The 19,602-nt window shown below is 43.1% G+C and overlaps 2 protein-coding genes across 9 annotated transcripts in view; one reads left to right on the top strand and one right to left on the bottom strand.

The window, feature by feature from the left end:
- LOC135696842 (uncharacterized) overlaps positions 1–11,752 on the top strand; it is a 103,911-nt gene extending 92,159 nt beyond the window's left edge. The window contains exons 2-3 of the mRNA XM_065216372.1: positions 2,151–2,248; positions 10,468–11,752. Coding sequence (XP_065072444.1) covers positions 2,151–2,248; positions 10,468–11,605 — 1,236 coding nt within the window. The 3' untranslated portion in view covers positions 11,606–11,752. The remainder of the gene's footprint in view (positions 1–2,150; positions 2,249–10,467) is intronic.
- The window catches only part of LOC135717661 (solute carrier family 35 member F3), a 272,141-nt gene that overhangs the window by 224,023 nt on the left and 28,516 nt on the right, over positions 1–19,602 (bottom strand). The gene's annotated exons all lie outside the window — the stretch shown is intronic.

Genomic DNA, 19,602 nt, shown 5'->3' with positions numbered 1-19,602 from the left:
ATCTACTCAGCGTGCGTGCAGATAACCACAGCAAAACACAAATTTTCCTGCATCGTATATAGAGTCGCCCCTCGATCGGAATCATCTTTAAACTACATAAGCAGTATCTGAAATCGCCAGGAACGTCAGTAAACTCCGTTGAAATCGCCTCACTTTTTTTTCGAATTCGACAGTCTCAAGGTTTGTTTACGATTTTTCGTTTGTTTACGATTTTTCGTAAACAAACCACCACAATCTGTCAAATTCCTAAGGAAAAAAAGGTGAGATTAACATATCCAGAACAACATGTGAAAAGGGCATACAAGCTTTTTGTAAACAAACCTTCTTATGCCCTTTTCTCACAACCCATATGATACCAACGCAAACCTTTAACATCACCGGGTAGGGGACACTTTCCCCTTCCCGATGATATTGCTGGTTTGCGTGGGCGACCCTCGGTTGGTGAAAAAAGGGCCTACAAAGGTTTGTTTACAAAAAGCTTGTATGCCCTTTTCACATGTTGTTCTGGATATCAAGCTGAACATTGCATTGGGTCCTAAGTAAAATTTATCGATTCTCTTCATCGACATTCTCTTTCATCAATAACTTGAGCACAAAGCCGTTGAACAGTGAAAAGACGGAATAAAATTTCTTATGTTTTTCTAAGCTGCGCAAAATATTGCAATGATTAGTAAAGCACTGAAAAGCTTTGAAAAGTCAGTTGAATACACCAAGATTTTTGCTAGTTGGAGAGTAGCATCCCCCTTTCATACAACATACCGAGACACTTAAGCTGGGTTTAAACAGGGCAAGTCAATTGATCAAGTCAGTTGAATTCAACTGACTTGAACGCGAATTGAACGTGTAAACCATGCTATTCAAGTGACTTGATCAACTCACTTGAATTGAAAAAAGTTGAACCAGGCTCAACTTTTCAAGCCAATTGAATTCAACTGAGTTGATAAAATGACTTTCCAAGTCTAAACCCAGCTTTAGAGTTAATTGACCTGATATGAAGCAAAAATATTGCAACGTAAGATTCACCCTACTTTTGCGAGAAAATTTTACACAATATCCGATGAATCTGCTCAAGCTCTTAATTTCATTTCTGTCTTCAAACGCGCAAAGCATTTCTCACAGCCTTAATCATCACTATCACCTCCAAATCTGCATCCATCCAGTCCAGCCCAACTGTAAGCATCTGCAAGTCTTTCGAACCATAAAATTTATCACTCTCATCTTCACAGCACTACTGTCCAGCTGGTAGGCGTATTTGCATTTAGGCTCCAAAGACCGCTGCTCACTTCATACTTGGTCATTATCGCAATAATCTACATCGTCTCCGTCGCCGTTGGTAGGGTGAGCGATGATTACTTCAATGGCGGCGTCATCGTCTTCGTCGATGCCATCTACTAGTCCGGCATCAGACGGTCGAGGTCCGTGGTTCACTGATCTGAATTTTAATCAGATTTTTCGTTCCCCATTACTGTTTGGAAATAAGACCGGCTAATTGGTAATTGCTTTATCATCCTACTGTCTACAATGAATGCTTTTAACGCATTTAACAGAAAATAGCTGGTCCAAAGCCTATTTGGGTCGTATACGAGTGTCAACATCCCGCACACTGCACTGATGCTAGCTGTTGGTCTTGACATTGATTTGTTGGCTACAGCTTTCCTCTGAGTTGTGCTGCTATGGCAGTTTACTTTATTTTTATATTTAGTTGTTTAGATTTCATCCGTTTCTAGTTTTATCGAGCTGGAGAGGCAATAAAAATAATGGCCATTTTTTAAGCCGACGTACTGTCTGTGGTTTTGCTTGGGCTATTTATCAGCGGTTGTGACCAACTTTAAACCTTACCTTTACCCTACAGATTTTTCGTTAATAAAAATCGGAAATTTATGGCAACTCTTAAGGTAATCCATTCGCTATTGTTTGTTTACAGCGCTGATGACTGTTGCGGTCAGCCCCTTTGTCATCAATTTCAGTTTATGTATGCGATATTTATCCTCAGACTATGGGAATTAAATATTCATCGTCAACGACAGGCACTCGGCAGCAACGAGAATCATTTCCCATATCTCTTACACAATCTCTCAGTTACACTTGTATTCAAATGAACTCCTGACTAGCACAACTTGATACATTTTCTCTTACTTCCTCCCTCACAGAACATATTTTGCCTGGCAAAGTTTGTCAAATCCTATGGCGTTACGGAGCACCGCGTTGACTACATCAAAACTGCAGATGGTCATGAATACGATTATCAGTGAGTATAAACCTACACCTAGAATGAGTGGTAGTTTTAAGCTTTGGATTGGGTCTTCGATGTGATTCTCCAGGGTACGGTTCTGCTTAACAAAGCTTAAAAATGAGGAAATGGAAACGATTCGCCGTTCACACGCGACATTGCGCTTCGAGTGGGCACTGGGTTGAAATGGGAGATTGGTGGTTGCATTTTAAAACAAACGATTTCAGTTTTTGTTGCAATTCTCTTATACCTAGGTGTACCGAAATATGTACAGGAAGGCAATAATATCACATGAAAAAAACATTTTCCGTGTCGCAGAGAAGTAGCGGGCTTGTTGGTTACTTTGGTATACAAATCTACTCAGCTCAATGAGATCGGGAAATTACTGTATGTGTGTATGCGTTTTTGGGTATGTGTGTGTAACGTAAGTGCTGAGATGATTTAACCGATATGGATCTGTTTCTCATAGAACTTTATTCAGGTTTATACAAATCGGAGACTACTGATATTCGCATCATTTTCCCCGCATTCGCTCATCGCGTGCGAAGGTCTTCAAAGCATTGGTATCCCACAAACCCTCTTGAATAAAGAGGATACCAGCGTAAAAGTAAATCATGATGAGTGACCTGCTTGAGAGGAATATGAGTGTCGATACAACACGCAAATATTCGTGCCTCTTGCTCTTCGGCACTTCATCGTTCCTCGCAAGATGAGTACTCCTCGTTGTTCTTCGCATACCTTTATTTTCATAAAGATGTAAAATGTTTGGTTCATTATTCATCGCGAATGGGACATAATAATTCGCTACGATGTGCCTAAGAGACGTAAGGCCACCATGGTCGTATAAACGCAGTATAAATCAATAGCTCATCAATGATACATACTGGAAGCTTCGAGTCTTCAACAAAGTTGATCCTTAGCATCTGGACCTTCATATTGTGAAATCAAATAAGTAAGGAATTCTGCCGCTAGGGCAGTGCTACTAATAATTGGATTAATACAGCATTATAGAGAAATGGTCTTTGGCATGTCTTTAGAATTACATTTTGAGGAACTCTTCTGAAGATACTAGCTTTGCAAAACATACATTTTTGGAGCATTTTTTTTTATGAAAATGTCACCTATGTATGCGTTGCTCTATGATATATTTTTGTTTTGCATACTGCTTCATCCATGAGCATTATTTATTACATCATCGAAATAACTCAGATTTAGCATGGATTGGATATTGTGCGAAGGTTATACCCATACCGACAATCAGGCGATCCGATATGGCATCGGCCAACGGAATACTGTGGTAGTATGGAGGGTAAGAACTTGTGACCGGAAGTGGAAAACGAAGGCTTTCGACAAGGATCTGTTCGTTGAGGCACTTAGTGTGGGCAGGAGCTCCGTGGTTCTGAACGCGGACGAGCTGACAGAAATGTTAGTGAGAGCATGTGACACGACCATGCCGATGAAACTGAAGCTGAAACTGGTGGAACGAGGCAATTAGCACCCTCCGCGCTAGTTGTCTCAGAGCCAGTAGATGTGTCCAGAGAGCAAGAACAGAAGTAGACAGAGATAAACGAAGGAGGAAGGAGAGGGAGATAACACCGAAGTCACCAACGAGAAACTCGTAGCAGTGGCGAAATGATTGAAGCTGAAGAAAGCTCCCGGTCCGGATGGAATCTCCAACGTAGCGTTGAAAGTGACGATCCAGGCGTCCCCGGACATATTCAGGATGGTGCTGCAGAAATACATGGACGAGGGTCACTTTCCTGACAGGTGAAAGATGCAGAAGCTAGTGTTGCTGCCGAAACCAGGAAAACCACCGGGGGATCCAGCATCGTATAGGCCTATATGCCTGCTGGATACACTCGGAAAACTATTGGAGAAGATCATCCTGAACAGGCTGACGAAATGCACGGAGAGTGAGCACGGATTGTCGGAGAGGTAGTTCAGATTCTGGAACGGGAGATCGACGGTGGATGCAATTCGGACAGTGGTCGAGAGAGCCAAGAAGGCGTCCAAACAGAAGCGGAGAGGAGATCGATATTGCGCCGTTATAACGATCGATGTCAAGAATGCGTTCAACAGCACCAGCTGGGAGGCCATCGCCGAAGCGCTGCATAAAATGAGAGTCCCTGATTACCTGCGCAGGATCCTGAAGAGATATTTCCAGAACCTGGTTCTGGACTGACATGGGACAGAGATAGATTAGGATCACAGCGGGAGTTCCACAAGGCTCCATCCTTGGTCCAACGCTCTGGAACGGGATGTACAACGGCGTGCTAACGATGAAGCTACCAAAGGAGTTGAGATCGTTGGCTTTGCAGACGACGTCGTCTTGATGGTAGTAGGCGAGACACTGGAAGAGGTGGACGTGTTGTCAACCGAGGCGATCGACATGATTGGTAGCTGGATGCAAGGAGCGAAGCTGCAGATAGCCCACCACAAAATGGAAGTGTTATTGGTCAGTAAATGTAAAGCGGTACAGCGGTCAGAAATCACCGCCGGGGAGCACGCCATAGCCGATGACTGGCTAAACTTCAAGAGCCACGTCGAATATGCCGATAGCTAGAATCATGCCTTGTCCCAGCAGTAGCAAGAGGCGTCTTCTGGCCAGTGTGTCGTCTTCGATACTGAGGTATGGAGGTCCAGCCTGGGTTTCAGCGCTGGAAACGAAGCAGAACCAAAGGAAACTGAGCAGTACGTTCCGGCTCATGGCCATGCGAGTCGTGAGTGCGTACAGAACCATCTCGTCGGAAGTAGTATGCGTTATCGCCGGTATGATCCCTACCACCATCACCCTGGCGGAGGACAGCGAGTGCTACAGGCGGAGAGAAGCCAAAAGAGTACAGGAAGTTATGAGAGCGGAATCGTTGGCTAAGTGGCAACAGGAGTGGAACACGGTGGAGAACGGTGTATGGACACATCGACTAATACCGATTCTTTCGACGTGGATGAACAGAAAACACGGAGAAGTCAACTTCCACCTAACGCAGTTCCTGTCTAACCACGGCTGCTTCAGGAAATACCTGCATCGGTTCGGACACACAGCGTGACCCCTCTGTCCGGAGTGTGGCAACAACGATGAAACGCTGGAGCATGTGGTCTTCGATTGTCCAAGGTTCGAGGCACTGCGAAGGGAGATGCCCGTCCTTAACGTGGAGAATGTCGTCGTTGAAATGTGTCGAGAGGAGGGTACTTGGAGTGCCATCAACAGAGCAGTCACGCAGATTATGTCGGAGCTGTAGCGTAAATTGAGAGAAGAGCAGCGATCTAGCAACGCCAGCTAGCGCTGAGAATATCAGAAGTGCATGAGCACAGCTACCCCCCGAAGTAGTCGCTTCACAGTAGTCCCGGGAGATCCAGACAGAGGGAGAGTGAGGAATGGGTTTTAGTCGAGTTGCACTAGGCAACTAGTGGATACCAAACGGTGGCAGCTTCACTGCAGGCTTCTTTAAGCTTTTAGGAAAAAACACACACACACACACACACAATACAAACTTAACTCAAGGTTAATCAAACTACAATCTTCATACTCTTTAAGAAAACATATATGAGTTTCATAAACTCCAGAGACTTTTCTCATCAACAGAATTCCATAAAATAGTGTTTGAAGGTGTTGAAGACTTTGATATTAGCTACATCTTTTGTAAACAACTCAAATCTGTATCTCTTATGCAGGATTAATCAGAGCGATAAGAACCCAGTATTGTTTTTCAGTGAATGTAAATTGCATTCACTAAAAAACAATAACATGTTCTGCCAGCTCTATTTCATCATGCATAAGAGATAAAGATTTTAGCTATTAGCAAAAGTTGTAGTTCATATCAAAAGCTACAAAAGCTTAATACATTATTTTATGGTATTCTGTTGATGAAAAAAGTAAGAGGCAAATGAATGTAAATGAATGCACGAAATGAATTTAAATGATTTTCCATCCCTGCCCTTATGACTTAACGCCGACCATATGATCTTGTATAGTTTTCGGCAAGTTTCCGACCACACGGTAGAACAGGAGCAGCCGTGTGGGCCAACGCCAGCGTAGGGACGCCGTAGGAGGTCTCGCTGCAGCAGTGAGTACAGTGCCAATTTTAAACCCTCGCACACACCCACACGCCACATGTGTTTTCATACTTTGTCCGCGTAGCCCTTCCGTAACATGCCGGCCCTGCGATATAGTTCAGGGGTCTCATGCTACTGAGCTAGTTACCTGGGATGGTTTGGTCATGCCATAGTCACAAGTCTTCAAGTTTTATCACGTGAGCGATGCTTTGAATCGAGGGGAGTGACTCTATCTAAGATGTAGGAAAACTTTGACTTTGCTGTTGTGAGATGCGCGCACGCTTAGTAGATAGAAAAAAGGTTGATGGAGATTTTGAAGAAAATGGAAACCGGTGCGAGTAGATGGATTTAGATGTAAGAGACGAAAATTTTTTTCGTATGTTGATTCGCTAACGTGAGATTTTTGGACCATCTAAAATTTATATTTAGATATGTCGCACCCCCAGCTTTGAATATAAATTTTCATTTTCCGTCATATACGTCATGAAACCTCTGTTGATGTGTTTCATAAAATACGAAACTATCAAAGTCGAGCGCTCTTTCACTGAAGCTTGAAAGAAAGACCAATGGAGCGACGGGAGAAAGAGAGACAAGCGATTGAACATTTCTCGCGTCACTTTTCAAATAGACCAATGTAACATATCCACCATTTTGAGAAAATCGAAGTTGAAGCTCGACAGATTATTATTTTAACTGTTTCGAAACAATACATTTTGCAATACTATGTTTAATGTAGTCATTGAATAATAACGTTGAAAATTCAGTAGAAACGGTAAAATCACAATTTTACTTTAAATTTCATACTACAATATAGATAAAACCACATAGGACGTTTTGACAAGTCATGTTGTACATCGGACATGTTACATTGGGCGATTTTTCTCAATGACATAATCAATGAGTGTTACATTGGACGTTTTGTCTACATGATGCTAGATTCCCTTTCACAGATTTCAGAGTAGAATATTTAACTTTAGATTGGCCCCGCCTTTAGAAAATATGCACCAATCACGTTAGGCAGTCCGAATGACCGAAGTAACAATCATGTAGCCATCATTTCAAACTGCACATTGAACAATGTTTGACCTACGATGAAAGTAAATTTGGATGGGTGTTTTTGTATCACATACAAGGATAGAAGAGCAATAGTTTGTATCGCTTAACTCGATGTGAAACGGAATCGATCAGTTTATTTATTTATTTTTTTATTTAACCACCATCTTTGACATTTTAGCCATAAAGACTGATTAAAGTGATCCTATTCTTAAAAACTGGTCTACTTTTATTAAAATCAAAAACATCACACACATCATTAAACAGTCTGCAACATCTATCGAGAGGAATGTTATAACCGTAAGCAGTACGATGTCCGGGAGTCCACAGAAATAATAGTTGCGGAGACGGCGAGCTGGATTGTGGAAATTGATGTTCCCGAGCAAACAACTGCAGTCAATATGACTACTAATCATGTCAAATATGAACATCCTCTGGAGAAAGACTCGGCGATTTGTTAGTGTTTGCAGTCCAATAAGCGCACATCTATGCTCGTACGGAGGTAAACTATCTGGATTTGTCCATGGCAGACGTCGTAATGCAAACTTTATAAACTGGTTCTGGATTCTCTCGATGCGCAGTACATGAACAGCATGATATGGAGCCCAATTTTTGTACTCCATATTCAAGAACACTGCGGACCATAGAGCAGTACAGCGCTTTCAGGGCGTACACGTCGTCGAATTGTGCAGTATTGCGGCGCAAAAATCCTAGCATGGAGTTGGCCTTTGCAACTGTCATGGATATGTGCTGGTTAAACCGTAGTTTGCTGTCCAAGATGAGCCCAAGATCCTTAATGGCATTAACCCTATCCAGCGGCGATTGATTCATAGAGTAATCAAAAATGATCGGAGAGTGAGAGCGGGTAAGGGTAATCACTTTGCATTTGGCAGCATTGGCTTGCATTCCATTCATCTGACACCAGGATGACAATCGCTCTATATCAGCTTGTAGTGCGCAACAATCTACGATCATCCGCATATAGCAACTTACAGGAACTTAGCCTATCACACACGTCGTTAATAAACAGAATGAAAATGAGAGGTCCCAGGTGACTCCCTTGTGCAACCCCCGATGGTATATGGAATACCTCGGATCTGGAATCACGTACCTTAACGAAAGCCTTCCTGGATGATAAGCATGATTTCAACCAACAAACGATCCACGGTGGAAGACCAAGGCGGTTTAGCTTCATAATGGCTAGGTCGTGAGGGACTTTGTCAAAAGCCTTAGAGAAGTCGATGTAAACGGAGTCTACGTGCTGACGCTTCTCGATGCTACCTATAAGAGTGTTCGTGTAAGTCATCAAGTTAGAGACGGTCGAGCGCTTTTTCATGAATCCATGCAGAAACTCTGAGATTATGGGTTGACCAGCTGGATACAACTTCTCATGCAGAAGACTTTCGAGAACTTTGGAAAAGCAGTTCAGGATCGAGATAGGTCGGTAATTTTCCACTTTGTGCATGTTACCGGACTTGAAGATTGGTATAATTGAGGCGAGCTTTTAAAAATAGGCATAAGGGGAGTGGCACAGTTCTTGACGAAAGACGGTGGAATAAGGTCCGGGCCTGGACCTTTCGATGGATCGACTGAGCAAAGGGCTTTGAGAATAGCGTCTTGACTGAAGATGAGCTGCTGCAGGTGAATGTCGTATCTTGGTAGCTGATCAATGTATTGCTGCGGTGGAGGAGTTTGATCGGGTTCGAAAACACTTCGGAAAAAGTCAGCGAAAAGGTCATCAGAAGTGATGTCGGTGGTGGAGCTTCTACTACCGTAGGTGACGTCCATGGGAATACCAGCTGATCTTTTCCGAGAGTTGATAAAAGACCAGAACGACGATGGATTTTCCTTGAAACACCTCTGGAGGTTGTCGACGTACTCACGAAAGCGAGCTTCCTGCAAACTATTATACTCTGCTTCTACTAGCTGTATATACTTGTTTGCTGCGGTCCTGGAACGATCAGTTTACACCTCCGGTGAAGTGAAAATCTGACAAATACGCTCTTTCTCTAAACGTCAACTGTTCGCTTAGCTGCTGCTCTTTTCGCGAGCACTGCATGTGCGAAAAAAAAAACGTAAGCGAAAAAGATGCGATCCACAAAAATAGATTTCGCTGCATCGTATCTGTTTACAGTTCAAAGCAAAGTGACAAATTTGCCAATTGCGTTTGCAGGTGAAAAATCTAGTATTTTGTATGAGATTTTTGCTTCGCTTCGATCTCTATACAGGCCTTTAACAGAAAAGGAAAGCCAGCAGTCTCTTCGTCGCGTCGGTTTGGTCGATTGAAGCTGATAATGTGACGCCCTGGTAATAACAGTGATTTTGTCGTATGGTTCGAAAAGCTTTCAAATTTCAGCCTCTTCAAAGAATGTTCTTTGGGAAAAATGCTTAAATGCCGTAGTATTTGAGCGAAGACATCATATCAAGAAGACTGGCAACTTTGCCAGAATCCAAGCGACAGATACAATTGCGCTACGCTTGAGTGAAGGTGGAAGCAACGCATAGAAAAATGAGCAAATACACAAACCACAGACAAACAGACATAACAAATTGAATATTTCTCATTGTAAAACATCGTCGTTAAATCATTACCGCCATCTGTTGAGTACACTGTGGTGGGTAGTACGCTGAACAGATGGCGGTAGTGTGTAAACATCAAACGCAAGGGAATTTACAATGCGCGCCACAGGTGGCAGCACTACCAACTGAGATACTTTCGAATTGACCGTTAAATGCTTGTTCGATGAACAACTTATGAGTGTTCTGTCTGTTTGTATGTGCACAAACCATTCTTCTGAGGATGTAATCTTTTCTATCAATGACGTGATTGTACCAGTCTCATAGCGTTCGTATGAGAAAATGGCAGAGTTGCCAGTCTTCTTGATTTGTTGTCTTCGATTTGAAAGAGGATGGGGGGTTGAATCATAAATTAAAACAGGCCATGTATTGGGTATAGTAAGATACGCTGCAAGAGAGGAGGCGGCAAACATATGCATCGCCATTTATGGTAGCATCACTATTCCAACCCAGTGTCCTTCGTTTCGCTACCGCGGACACGTACAATAATCTACATCAAAACTCGAAACTATCCTCGCATGTCTAATCGTCACTATTTTCCTATTTCTCACCAGTTACCACGACGGTTCAGCGCCACGATTTGAAAAAACCAAATTTCATCACCTGCAGCCGCTGCAGCAGCAACATCAACATCAACAGCAGCAGCAGCAGCTTCAGCGTAATCACAATCTCAACCAACATCAGCAGCCACTGATAAGTAAGCGGCCTTACAAGCAACCCTTCAAACAGCCCTACTTCAACAAGTACTTTGCCACGGAGGTCCACGAGCAGACCCATCCGAACAATGAATTCCAGGCCGCACCATCCAGCTACTCCAACAGTGCTTTCAAACAGCAGAATTCGATTCCGATCTTCGAAAGTCACGAAAAAGTCCGACACTCGTACGTGGACAATGAGGATGACGACGACGACGACAACAAACACAATAGCAGTAGTGACTATGACGAAGAGCGCCACGCCAAACGCCGACCTGCCATACCAACGTCCACGCTGACCAAGACTAAACCCATTTTCGGAACTTTCAGTCCCATACAAAGACTTCAGCCGGTCAATGGACACCGCGCTCACAAATACAATAGCTACGAGTCATCATCCGAATCGGATGAAACTCCGGTGAGGCCATCTACTGGCTCTAGTCACTCGTCTCCCCAATTCCACTTTCTGGCGAACGGTAGCAGCCCACTGAACGTCCCCGGTTTCCACTTCATTTCCGGTGGATATTCGTACTTCAGTTCACATCCCTCATCGAGTAAGCAAAGGCCGCAACCTGCTCTGGTTGAGAAACCATACGCTGACGATTTGATTACTACTACAACACGCCGACCGTACGTCGCACCAACGCTGACCACTTCGACACCAGCCTCCAAGCTCTACATCCAACCGAGACCGACCAAATCGTCACACCAGCGACGACCCTACATTGCACCTGCCCTAACCACGACCAAACGACCTTATGTTGCTCCGTCCGTTCTGCAGTCCACGAGTAAGATAACGGACCCCAGCTTTCTAGCTCTCGGACAGCAACCTGCCATCGTGAACGGAGCCAGCCGATTCCGGTACACGCAGCCGAACAGCAAGACGACGACGACGACCAACTCCAACGCCAAGAAGTCGGAAAAGCAGAGTGAACTCTACGAGCCGGAGTTCGACATTGACATCCGAATCGACTTGTCCAGCGATTCGGTGCACTAGAGATCCCAATCGATGTATGCTATTTTGCACCTAACCTTAACTTTATTCTTCTTTCTTTCTTTTTTTCTTCTTTTAGCCAATAGAGAATATTAATTTTTAATTTAAATCGAATTGTGCCGACTAATAAACGTAGAGGAAAACTGTGAACGGGGTTCGTCGTTTTTTGAAAGAACTTTCTCCATCACTTTTACGGTTACGGGAATAAGTCAGTCAATTAATTAATGAAATCGATTACTTAACTTCGGTTACTAAACTAGTAGTAGTTAGTCATTTGATAATTGTTCAATTCCAGAACAGTTTCAAAATTATATACAGTAAACCTTTGGAAAAACGGTCACATGGTAGGGAGATGAAAAGTCACCCTCCCAGTCCCAGCAGTCCCATCAATATGATTATAAATGCCTACTGTTCAACCGGAGTGGGGCTGGGGGCTCATTTCCGCCGTCGTCTCTGCTCTGTGAGTGGTGTTGGACTGCTGCGGCGTGATGCTAAATGACCTAGATTCCTTCTGGCGAGAAGGGAGTGCTGCATGCTAGATGATGAAGCAACGGTTCTTCCGGCAATCACCCATTTTGTCTTGTCCGGATGCCTTTTAGCAATGTTGGTTGGGACGTTCGATGGTTGGTTCGTGCCCGGCCTTTGGAGGCGAATGAAGCCGAGCGAGAGACGACGGTATGTACTTGCTCAATTATGCAATGATGGGGTGCATTATGCCGCCACCGGCTGGGTGTTTGGGGCTGTTGCATTTACCTACACTGCACGGTTGTCTGCAGGAGATGGGAAATTGGAGAATTGGGAATTATCATTCATAATCGATCAACAGTCGAAATCGTTTGGCGTCTGCGCGAAATTATGAGCATGCCTCAGGTGAGAAGTGTAATTTTGACAGTTGCGCTTGATTAGAAAATTGTTTCTGTTGCACGATTGACAAGTTTAATTGCTGTGATTGAACAATGTAAAAAAGTATGACGACTGTAAGGAATAACAGATAACAAGGTTGCAAAAAAGCACTTAGAAGAATGCATGTTTAATGATCTGTCGTCGTCAACTGGGAGTTATTCAGTACGCACTAGCGTTATAGGGTGTTGCAGAAGAGGCGCGTCCTTCTTCAAAGATGTAGGTGGGACAAGGTACTATGGACTCATAGAACTTTTGAATATTTTTCGTGAGCTGGTTCCGGGCATATATGGCCAGAACATCTTCTTCTTTCTTCTTCGCATTTCAAGTTTATTTCTTATAGCATATAAGCTTGTTGTGTGCTCTCAGCTTAATGTTCTAGATCCACTTCCACAGTTATTAATTGAGCATTAGCAAGTACAATCATACTCTATGCCCAGGAAGTCGAGAAATTTTCCAACCCGAAACATTCCTAGACCAGACCGAGAATCGAACCAGCCAGCCACCTCCAGCATGGTCTGGATGTGCTAAGGTGAGGCCGTACCCAAGTCCTTTATTTTGAACCTCCACATTAAGAACTCTTTCAGCTTCTTCTTTAATCGGCAGTCGTTCGTAAACATAAGCAGGTCGTCTACATATATTGTCACGAAAAGCATCTTATCTCCGTCCAGCACCACCCAGTATAGGCAGTTGCAGGCTAAATTCAACTTAGCATTCCACACCCGGCTCGACTGCTACTGCCTTCTGCAACTTGCAAGCTTTGACGTTGGAAACCACGAATTCCTTCAGGCTGGTCCATGAAAAGTTGCTCGTCACCTAGCTCGCCTTGCAAAAATGCGGTAACCACGTACATTTGGTTCACATCCAAGTCAAATTTCGTCGCCACCGCCATCAGATACCAAACGGAGCATAGACTTCTTCGTAGCCAACTCCAGGCTTCTGTGCAGAGATGGAAAATATCATGACACTCACTCGACACGACACTCGTCAACGCATCAAGGCATCAACCGACTATCGCTGACTAGGATTGGGCGATCTTGGATCGATCTTTGGAAAATCCGATTTCCGATTTTTTGGATCGATTCTTTGTCCACGAAAAGATCGAAAAAATCGATCTCTTCTTCCGATCTTTTCGATCTTAACGAGTCAACGAGTTAAGGCCCAAACGCAATGTGGGCGGAAGCGGAACGGAAACGGAAAGTTTGACAGTTGTCAAAAATGACATCAAGGTGCCTAACCGAAGTCGATTTTGTTCTAACTAGTTTTCAATCCGACTTACTCAGATCGGGCTTTTCCGCTGCCGCTGCCGTTCCGCTTCCGCTGTTATTGCGCTTGGATCTTTACTCGAGCCTTTACTCTCACCCCATACTGCGTGGTAAATTAAATGAACACAACATTTGACGATTTTAACTACCTCTCTCTTGTGCTCATTGCTCCTTACCGTCACGACAACATTTAATTGAATATTATAAACGACATAATTTCTTGGGGTACCAACGTAAACAAGATTATTGATCGTCCGAAAGTGAGGATAACAATAACAAACCAATATGTTTGGCCAGAGCGAAAGTGAGGATAGCAAACTAAGCACTTGAAAAAATGGGATTACGAAAGTGTGCGAGTTATAAACGTCAGAAAGGTCACTTAAAATCACTTTAAAACCATAGTATCGATCTACCAAAGATCGATTCTTTGGTACCGATTTAATCAGTGGATCGATTCTAGAGCCAAATATAAGATCGATCCGTCAAGATCGATCTTTCTCTGAAGATCGCCCAATTCTATCGCTGACAGAACGTTTTATCAAGCAGTGAGAGGTAGAGCCATGGCAAACAACTACTAATGATGTGATATGATTGTGCTGGGTAATTTTAACATGGACCTCATGAACGAAGGGAACTTGAAGTTCGTCGAGTTCATGAAGAAATATTTGCACCTGGATATGGCTTCAAATTCTTCGGAGGCAACTAGTGTTGGTGGATCGTGCGTGGACTTAATTTTCGTTCGCAACGTTCGCCTTGACAGTAAAAAGTATAACTCTTAAGCTGACATCACACTGTTTGACAAAATGCCTCGCAGCACCATGGTTGAGAAATGGTCAGAAAAAAAAAATGTTATTGAATCGGAGGATAGCGGAAATTAGTAGGATTTCCCTGAAATTTTGCGAAAACCAGTAAGGGTTTTCCATGTAACGCCAGAATTTATGTAGGTTTGTTGGAAAATAGGCGAAAATCTGAGGGATTTTCCACGTGAAGGTTAAAACTGAAGAGGTTAACTTTGGAGTGGCGAAAATCGAGAGGATTTTCCCTTGTGAGATCAGAATGCGAAAATTATGTGAATTTTCCATGCATATTGAAATTGGGAGAGATTTTCAATGGAAACAGAGCTTGAGGTAGTAGTGAGTTGAGAGGAGCAGTGTTTTTTTTTTGAAAAAAAAAGAAGAAATCGGTGCGTAGACATTGTGCAGAGACGCTAAGTGAAATTTTGTGTTTGTTTCCATTTCAGATGAAAGAATCACGTCCGGTACCACCTTTCAGATGCAACCAGATTGAAACAAGCAAGTTTGCAAAAGAATGGAGATCCTGGAAAGAATCGCTTGAATGCTATTTCGCAGCGTATGGTATTACGGACCAGCAAATGATGAGGGCTAAGTTACTGCATCTAGGCGGACCAGCGTTACAAACCGTTTTCAAGAATTTGAAGGATCGTGACCAGATGCCGATAGTCTCGCTCGTTCCGAAATGGTACGATGTAGCATTCGAAAAGCTCGACGAGTTTTTTGAGCCTCGTCACCAAACGACGTCGGAGCGCCGCAAGCTACGACAGCTAAGACAAAAATCCGGTGAGAGATTTGCCGATTTCATCATTCGGTTGAAGCAGCAAGTTTCTGAATGCGGTTTCGAACGATATGGAAGGGAGATTGAAGCGATTTTGACGGAGATCTACTTAACAGATGCTGTGGTGGAGGGATGCAGTTCGAACGAAGTAAGACGAAGAATTTTGCTTAAGGATCTACTTTTCGCCGATATTGAAGCTCTCGGAATCTCGTTGGAAGGCGTGGATCAACAAATCGAAGAAATGAATACGAACGAGCCCCCTCAGAAGATTTGTCGAGTGGGTCAGACAAAACAAGAACAATTCACGAGGTCTAAAGATTCGTCGGTGAAATTCAAGCCAATGCGGGATAATGCGTGCTATAACTGTGGTCGTGTAGGTCATGTGGCCGCGTCGCAAGCGTGCCCAGCTCGTGGCAAACAGTGTAGAAATTGTCAGATTTATGGACACTTTGAACGACTGTGCCGCAAACAGAAGCAACGACCACTTCCGGATCAAGGTGGCAAGCAGATTCGAGCGGTAAAGAATGAGCAACCAACTTGTGAGGACAGTAGTAATGTCAAGGCGAAGATTGGACAGGACAAAGTATACTATGCTTTCTAATCGGGCAACGAAAGCAACGTTGTGACGTGCGACATCGGTGGCGTTGAATTGGAAATGCTGGTAGACCATGCGCCGACTGCCTTTGCCTCTGGAAACAGCTGTCAACAAAAAGTTGGACGAGTTACTTCAGCGTGACATTATTGAGCCGAAAACAGGGCCGCCAAGCTGGGTATCGCCGCTAGTTGTGGTAGGGAAGACAAACGGTGAAGTACGATTATGCCTTGACCTTCGTCGTGTAAACGAAGCGGTCTTAAGAGAGCATCATCCTATGCCGGTGGTGGATGACCACATTGCGCGACTTGGTAGAGGTATGGTCTGGAGCAAGCATGACATCAAAGAGGCCTTCTTGCAAATCAAACTCGATGATGAATCCAAAGATGTTACCACCTTCATCACAGGACGAGGATTGTTCCGGTTCAAACGGTTGCCATTTGGGTTGGTGACGGCTCCGGAGCTCTTTCAAAAAGCGATGGATGAGATTTTGTCAGGATGCGAGGGAGTAGCTTGGTACCTCGACGACGTCATCATCGAAGGCAAAGATATGGAGGAACATGATGTTCGCCTAAATGAGGTAATGTAACAAGTTTTGTTTTGATAATAAAAGTGAATGAAATAACATCGAATTTGTGTTATTTTATTTTGTATGTGATGATTCATTGCTAGATAAATGTACTGTTTCAGGTGTTGTCCCGTTTCAAAAGTCGCAATGTCGCCCTCAATTGGGAAAAATGTCAGTTTAGAGTCACCGAGTTCTTGGACACAGAATCAGCGATAAAGGGATCAGGCCATCGGATTCGAAGATACGAGCTTTGCTATCATTCCGGGAGCCTAAAAATGAACAGGAGCTCCGCAGTTTCCTTGGGTTGGCGAACTACATGAACAAGTTCATACCTAATTTGGCAACCACAGATCAACCGCTACGGAAGTTGTTAGCAAAGCACGTCAAATTTGAATGGTCAAAGGAACAGGATGACTCTTTTAATGAGATAAAAGCGGTTTTAAGCAATGCTCAAAATTTGGGATTCTATAGATTAGAAGACCGAACTGCCGTTATTGCGGATGCAAGTCCGCATGGGCTTGGTTCACTGCTGGTTCAGTTCAACAAGGATAACGAACATCGTGTGGTCAGTTTTGCCTCCAAATAGCTGACCGAAACGGAGCGTAGGTACTGCCAGACGGAGAAAGAGGCGCTGGCTATCGTCTGGGCAGTAGAGCGTTTTCAGTTTTATTTGCTAGGGAGAAGTTTCGATATCATGACTGATTGCAAAGCGCTATCGTCGGATACAATCATCAAATCAGCAAAATCCGGTAAGGAATACAGACGCAGTTCAGCTCACTTGAAGAAGGTGTTGGAGCGAGTTGCGAGAAATGATCTTAGGTATTCTCCAAATGGGATCGCTTCTAAAACAGTCGCCCCACAGACTCAGGTTGATGATTCCGAGGGTGATTCTACATCTGCAGGAGTACCTATAAAAAGGATTAGGAAAGCTCCAAGCAAATATGAGGATTATATCTCACACTGAAGGGATAAAGCTGTTTGTAAACGGATAAAACAATAAATGAAGACATTGGTAATCTACAATGCATTTTTATTCCAAGGGGGGGATTGTAGTATATTAGTCATACCTTTACCAAAAAACCTTTGTACCTAAGAAAATAGGACTACCTTTGGGTTAAGCTACCTTGGCCTTGATAAGGGTGTGGTAGTGAAAGAGGTAGTGAAAGCATAGACGAGAACGGGCAGAGAGAGAGAGAGAGAGAGAGAGATAGAGGGGGATTCAAGTAACGACCAGCTAGCGAGGAGGCCGCGATACTACACGGTACATGGCTACCGGCGAAAGCTTCATGTCGCTCCAGTACCTTTTTCGCATTCCACAGCCAACTATTTCAAACATCATACCAGAAGTCCTGAATGCCATCTATCTGGTTTTGAAGCAGAATTTCTTAAAGGTAGGTTGCATCAGAAGGGTTTCCCAAAAAGTAGTGAAAATTTGAAATAAAGAATCCCACCCTGGGTGAAATTATCCCATATTTTGATAGCTAAGAAATCATTCTGTTTACTGTAGTTACTGTATTGTCAGTACACCTATAAAAATCTAAATTAAAATACCTTCAATATTGCGTACCAAGATCAAAAATAACTTGCTTGGTTGTGGAGTAATATCTTCTTAAAGATAACATATCTAAAAATCTCAAAAAAACCAGGGTTGTAGCCCAGATGGATCCAGGCACTTAACAGCAAAATCAAAACAGTCGTTTGTTCAGAATGTCAAAATAAGCGTTTTGGCAAAGTTTGGTTCAAATCGGTGACATTGACCACAGGTGGTGTATACACTTGAGCTGGAATGACCAACATGTATACGAGCGCCACGTAGTGAAAAAAATCTGAACTACTGTACACCAATGGAAACGATCTTAACTTCCTGAACAACTTTGTCTAAGATAGTAACTTTCTATCTGATCAGGATCTAAAGATATTTTATAAGCGAGATATTAACATGTATACTAGCGCCACGAAGGGAAAAAACTCTGAACTAATGTCCATCAGCGAAAAGATCTTGACTTCCTCAACAACTTTGCCGAAGACAGTAACTTTCTATCTGATCAGGATCTACAGATATTTTATAAGCGAGATATTCACATGTATACTAGCGCCACAAAGTGAGAAAATTCTGAACAACTGAACACCAACGAAAAGATCTTAACTTCCTGAACAACTTTGTCTTGGACAGTAACTTTCTATCTGGTCAGGATCTAGAGATATTTTATAAGCGAGATATTCACATATATACTAGCGCCACGAAGGGAGAAAACTCTAAACTACTGTCCACCAGCAAAAAGATCTTGACTTCCTCAACAACTTATAACCATTGTTATAACCATGCGGCTTATAACCGACTGCGATCATGGTTAAAGTGGCTTCTTCGCTCCACTCTGCCGTCACTTTTTTCCGGATTCATTTCGACGTCCCACTTGGACTTGGAGCTCCAACATCCACATTGTCGAAAGTAGCACCGGAATAGTCTTCTGCCATTATCAAAATGCTCACAACACAAAAAAATTGATTTTTTTTCGAGAACCAGTAGTTGCACAATTATTTGTTGATGTTTGCTACTCAAGAAATTTCAGAGTGTCAAATAAATTATTTGATAGTATTGAGCAAACATGCTTGAGAAACAATAACAAAAGGCATCACACTATTTGACAAAATGCCAAATAATTGAAATGTCAAATACACGTCAAATCAAGCTGAACATTGCATTAGGTCCTAAGTAACATTGACAGATTCTCTTCGTCGACTTTCTCTTCGTATCCCCACGGCCATCTTAAGACATTCCCAGGTACTTTCAGCACACATATCGATTAAAGCAGCTTTCATCTCGCATCGAATACGATAAACACAACAAGAAACGATGTTGTGCTCAAGTTATTAGAAAGAGAAAGTCGACTAAGAGAATCGATCAATGTTACTTAGGACCTAATGCAATGTTCAGCTTGAAATATTTGCCGTAGCAAAACTTTGTCAAATATATTTGTCCAAATTTGCCAAATATTTGGCGTTTTGTCAAACAGTGTGATGATAGCTTAAGCTCAATGGCTCGTACCAAGCAGACCGCTCGTAAGTCCACCGGAGGAAAGGCTCCTCCTAAAATCGCCCAGGA

This window comes from Ochlerotatus camptorhynchus, unplaced genomic scaffold (assembly GCF_037179485.1).
Source record: "Ochlerotatus camptorhynchus isolate MF236.1 unplaced genomic scaffold, CSIRO-AGI_Acam_v1.1 ptg000062l, whole genome shotgun sequence".
Classification (NCBI taxonomy): Eukaryota; Metazoa; Arthropoda; class Insecta; order Diptera; family Culicidae; genus Ochlerotatus; species Ochlerotatus camptorhynchus.
Note: the sequence above shows the minus strand (reverse complement) of the source record. Positions and strands in the feature narration are given on the sequence as shown.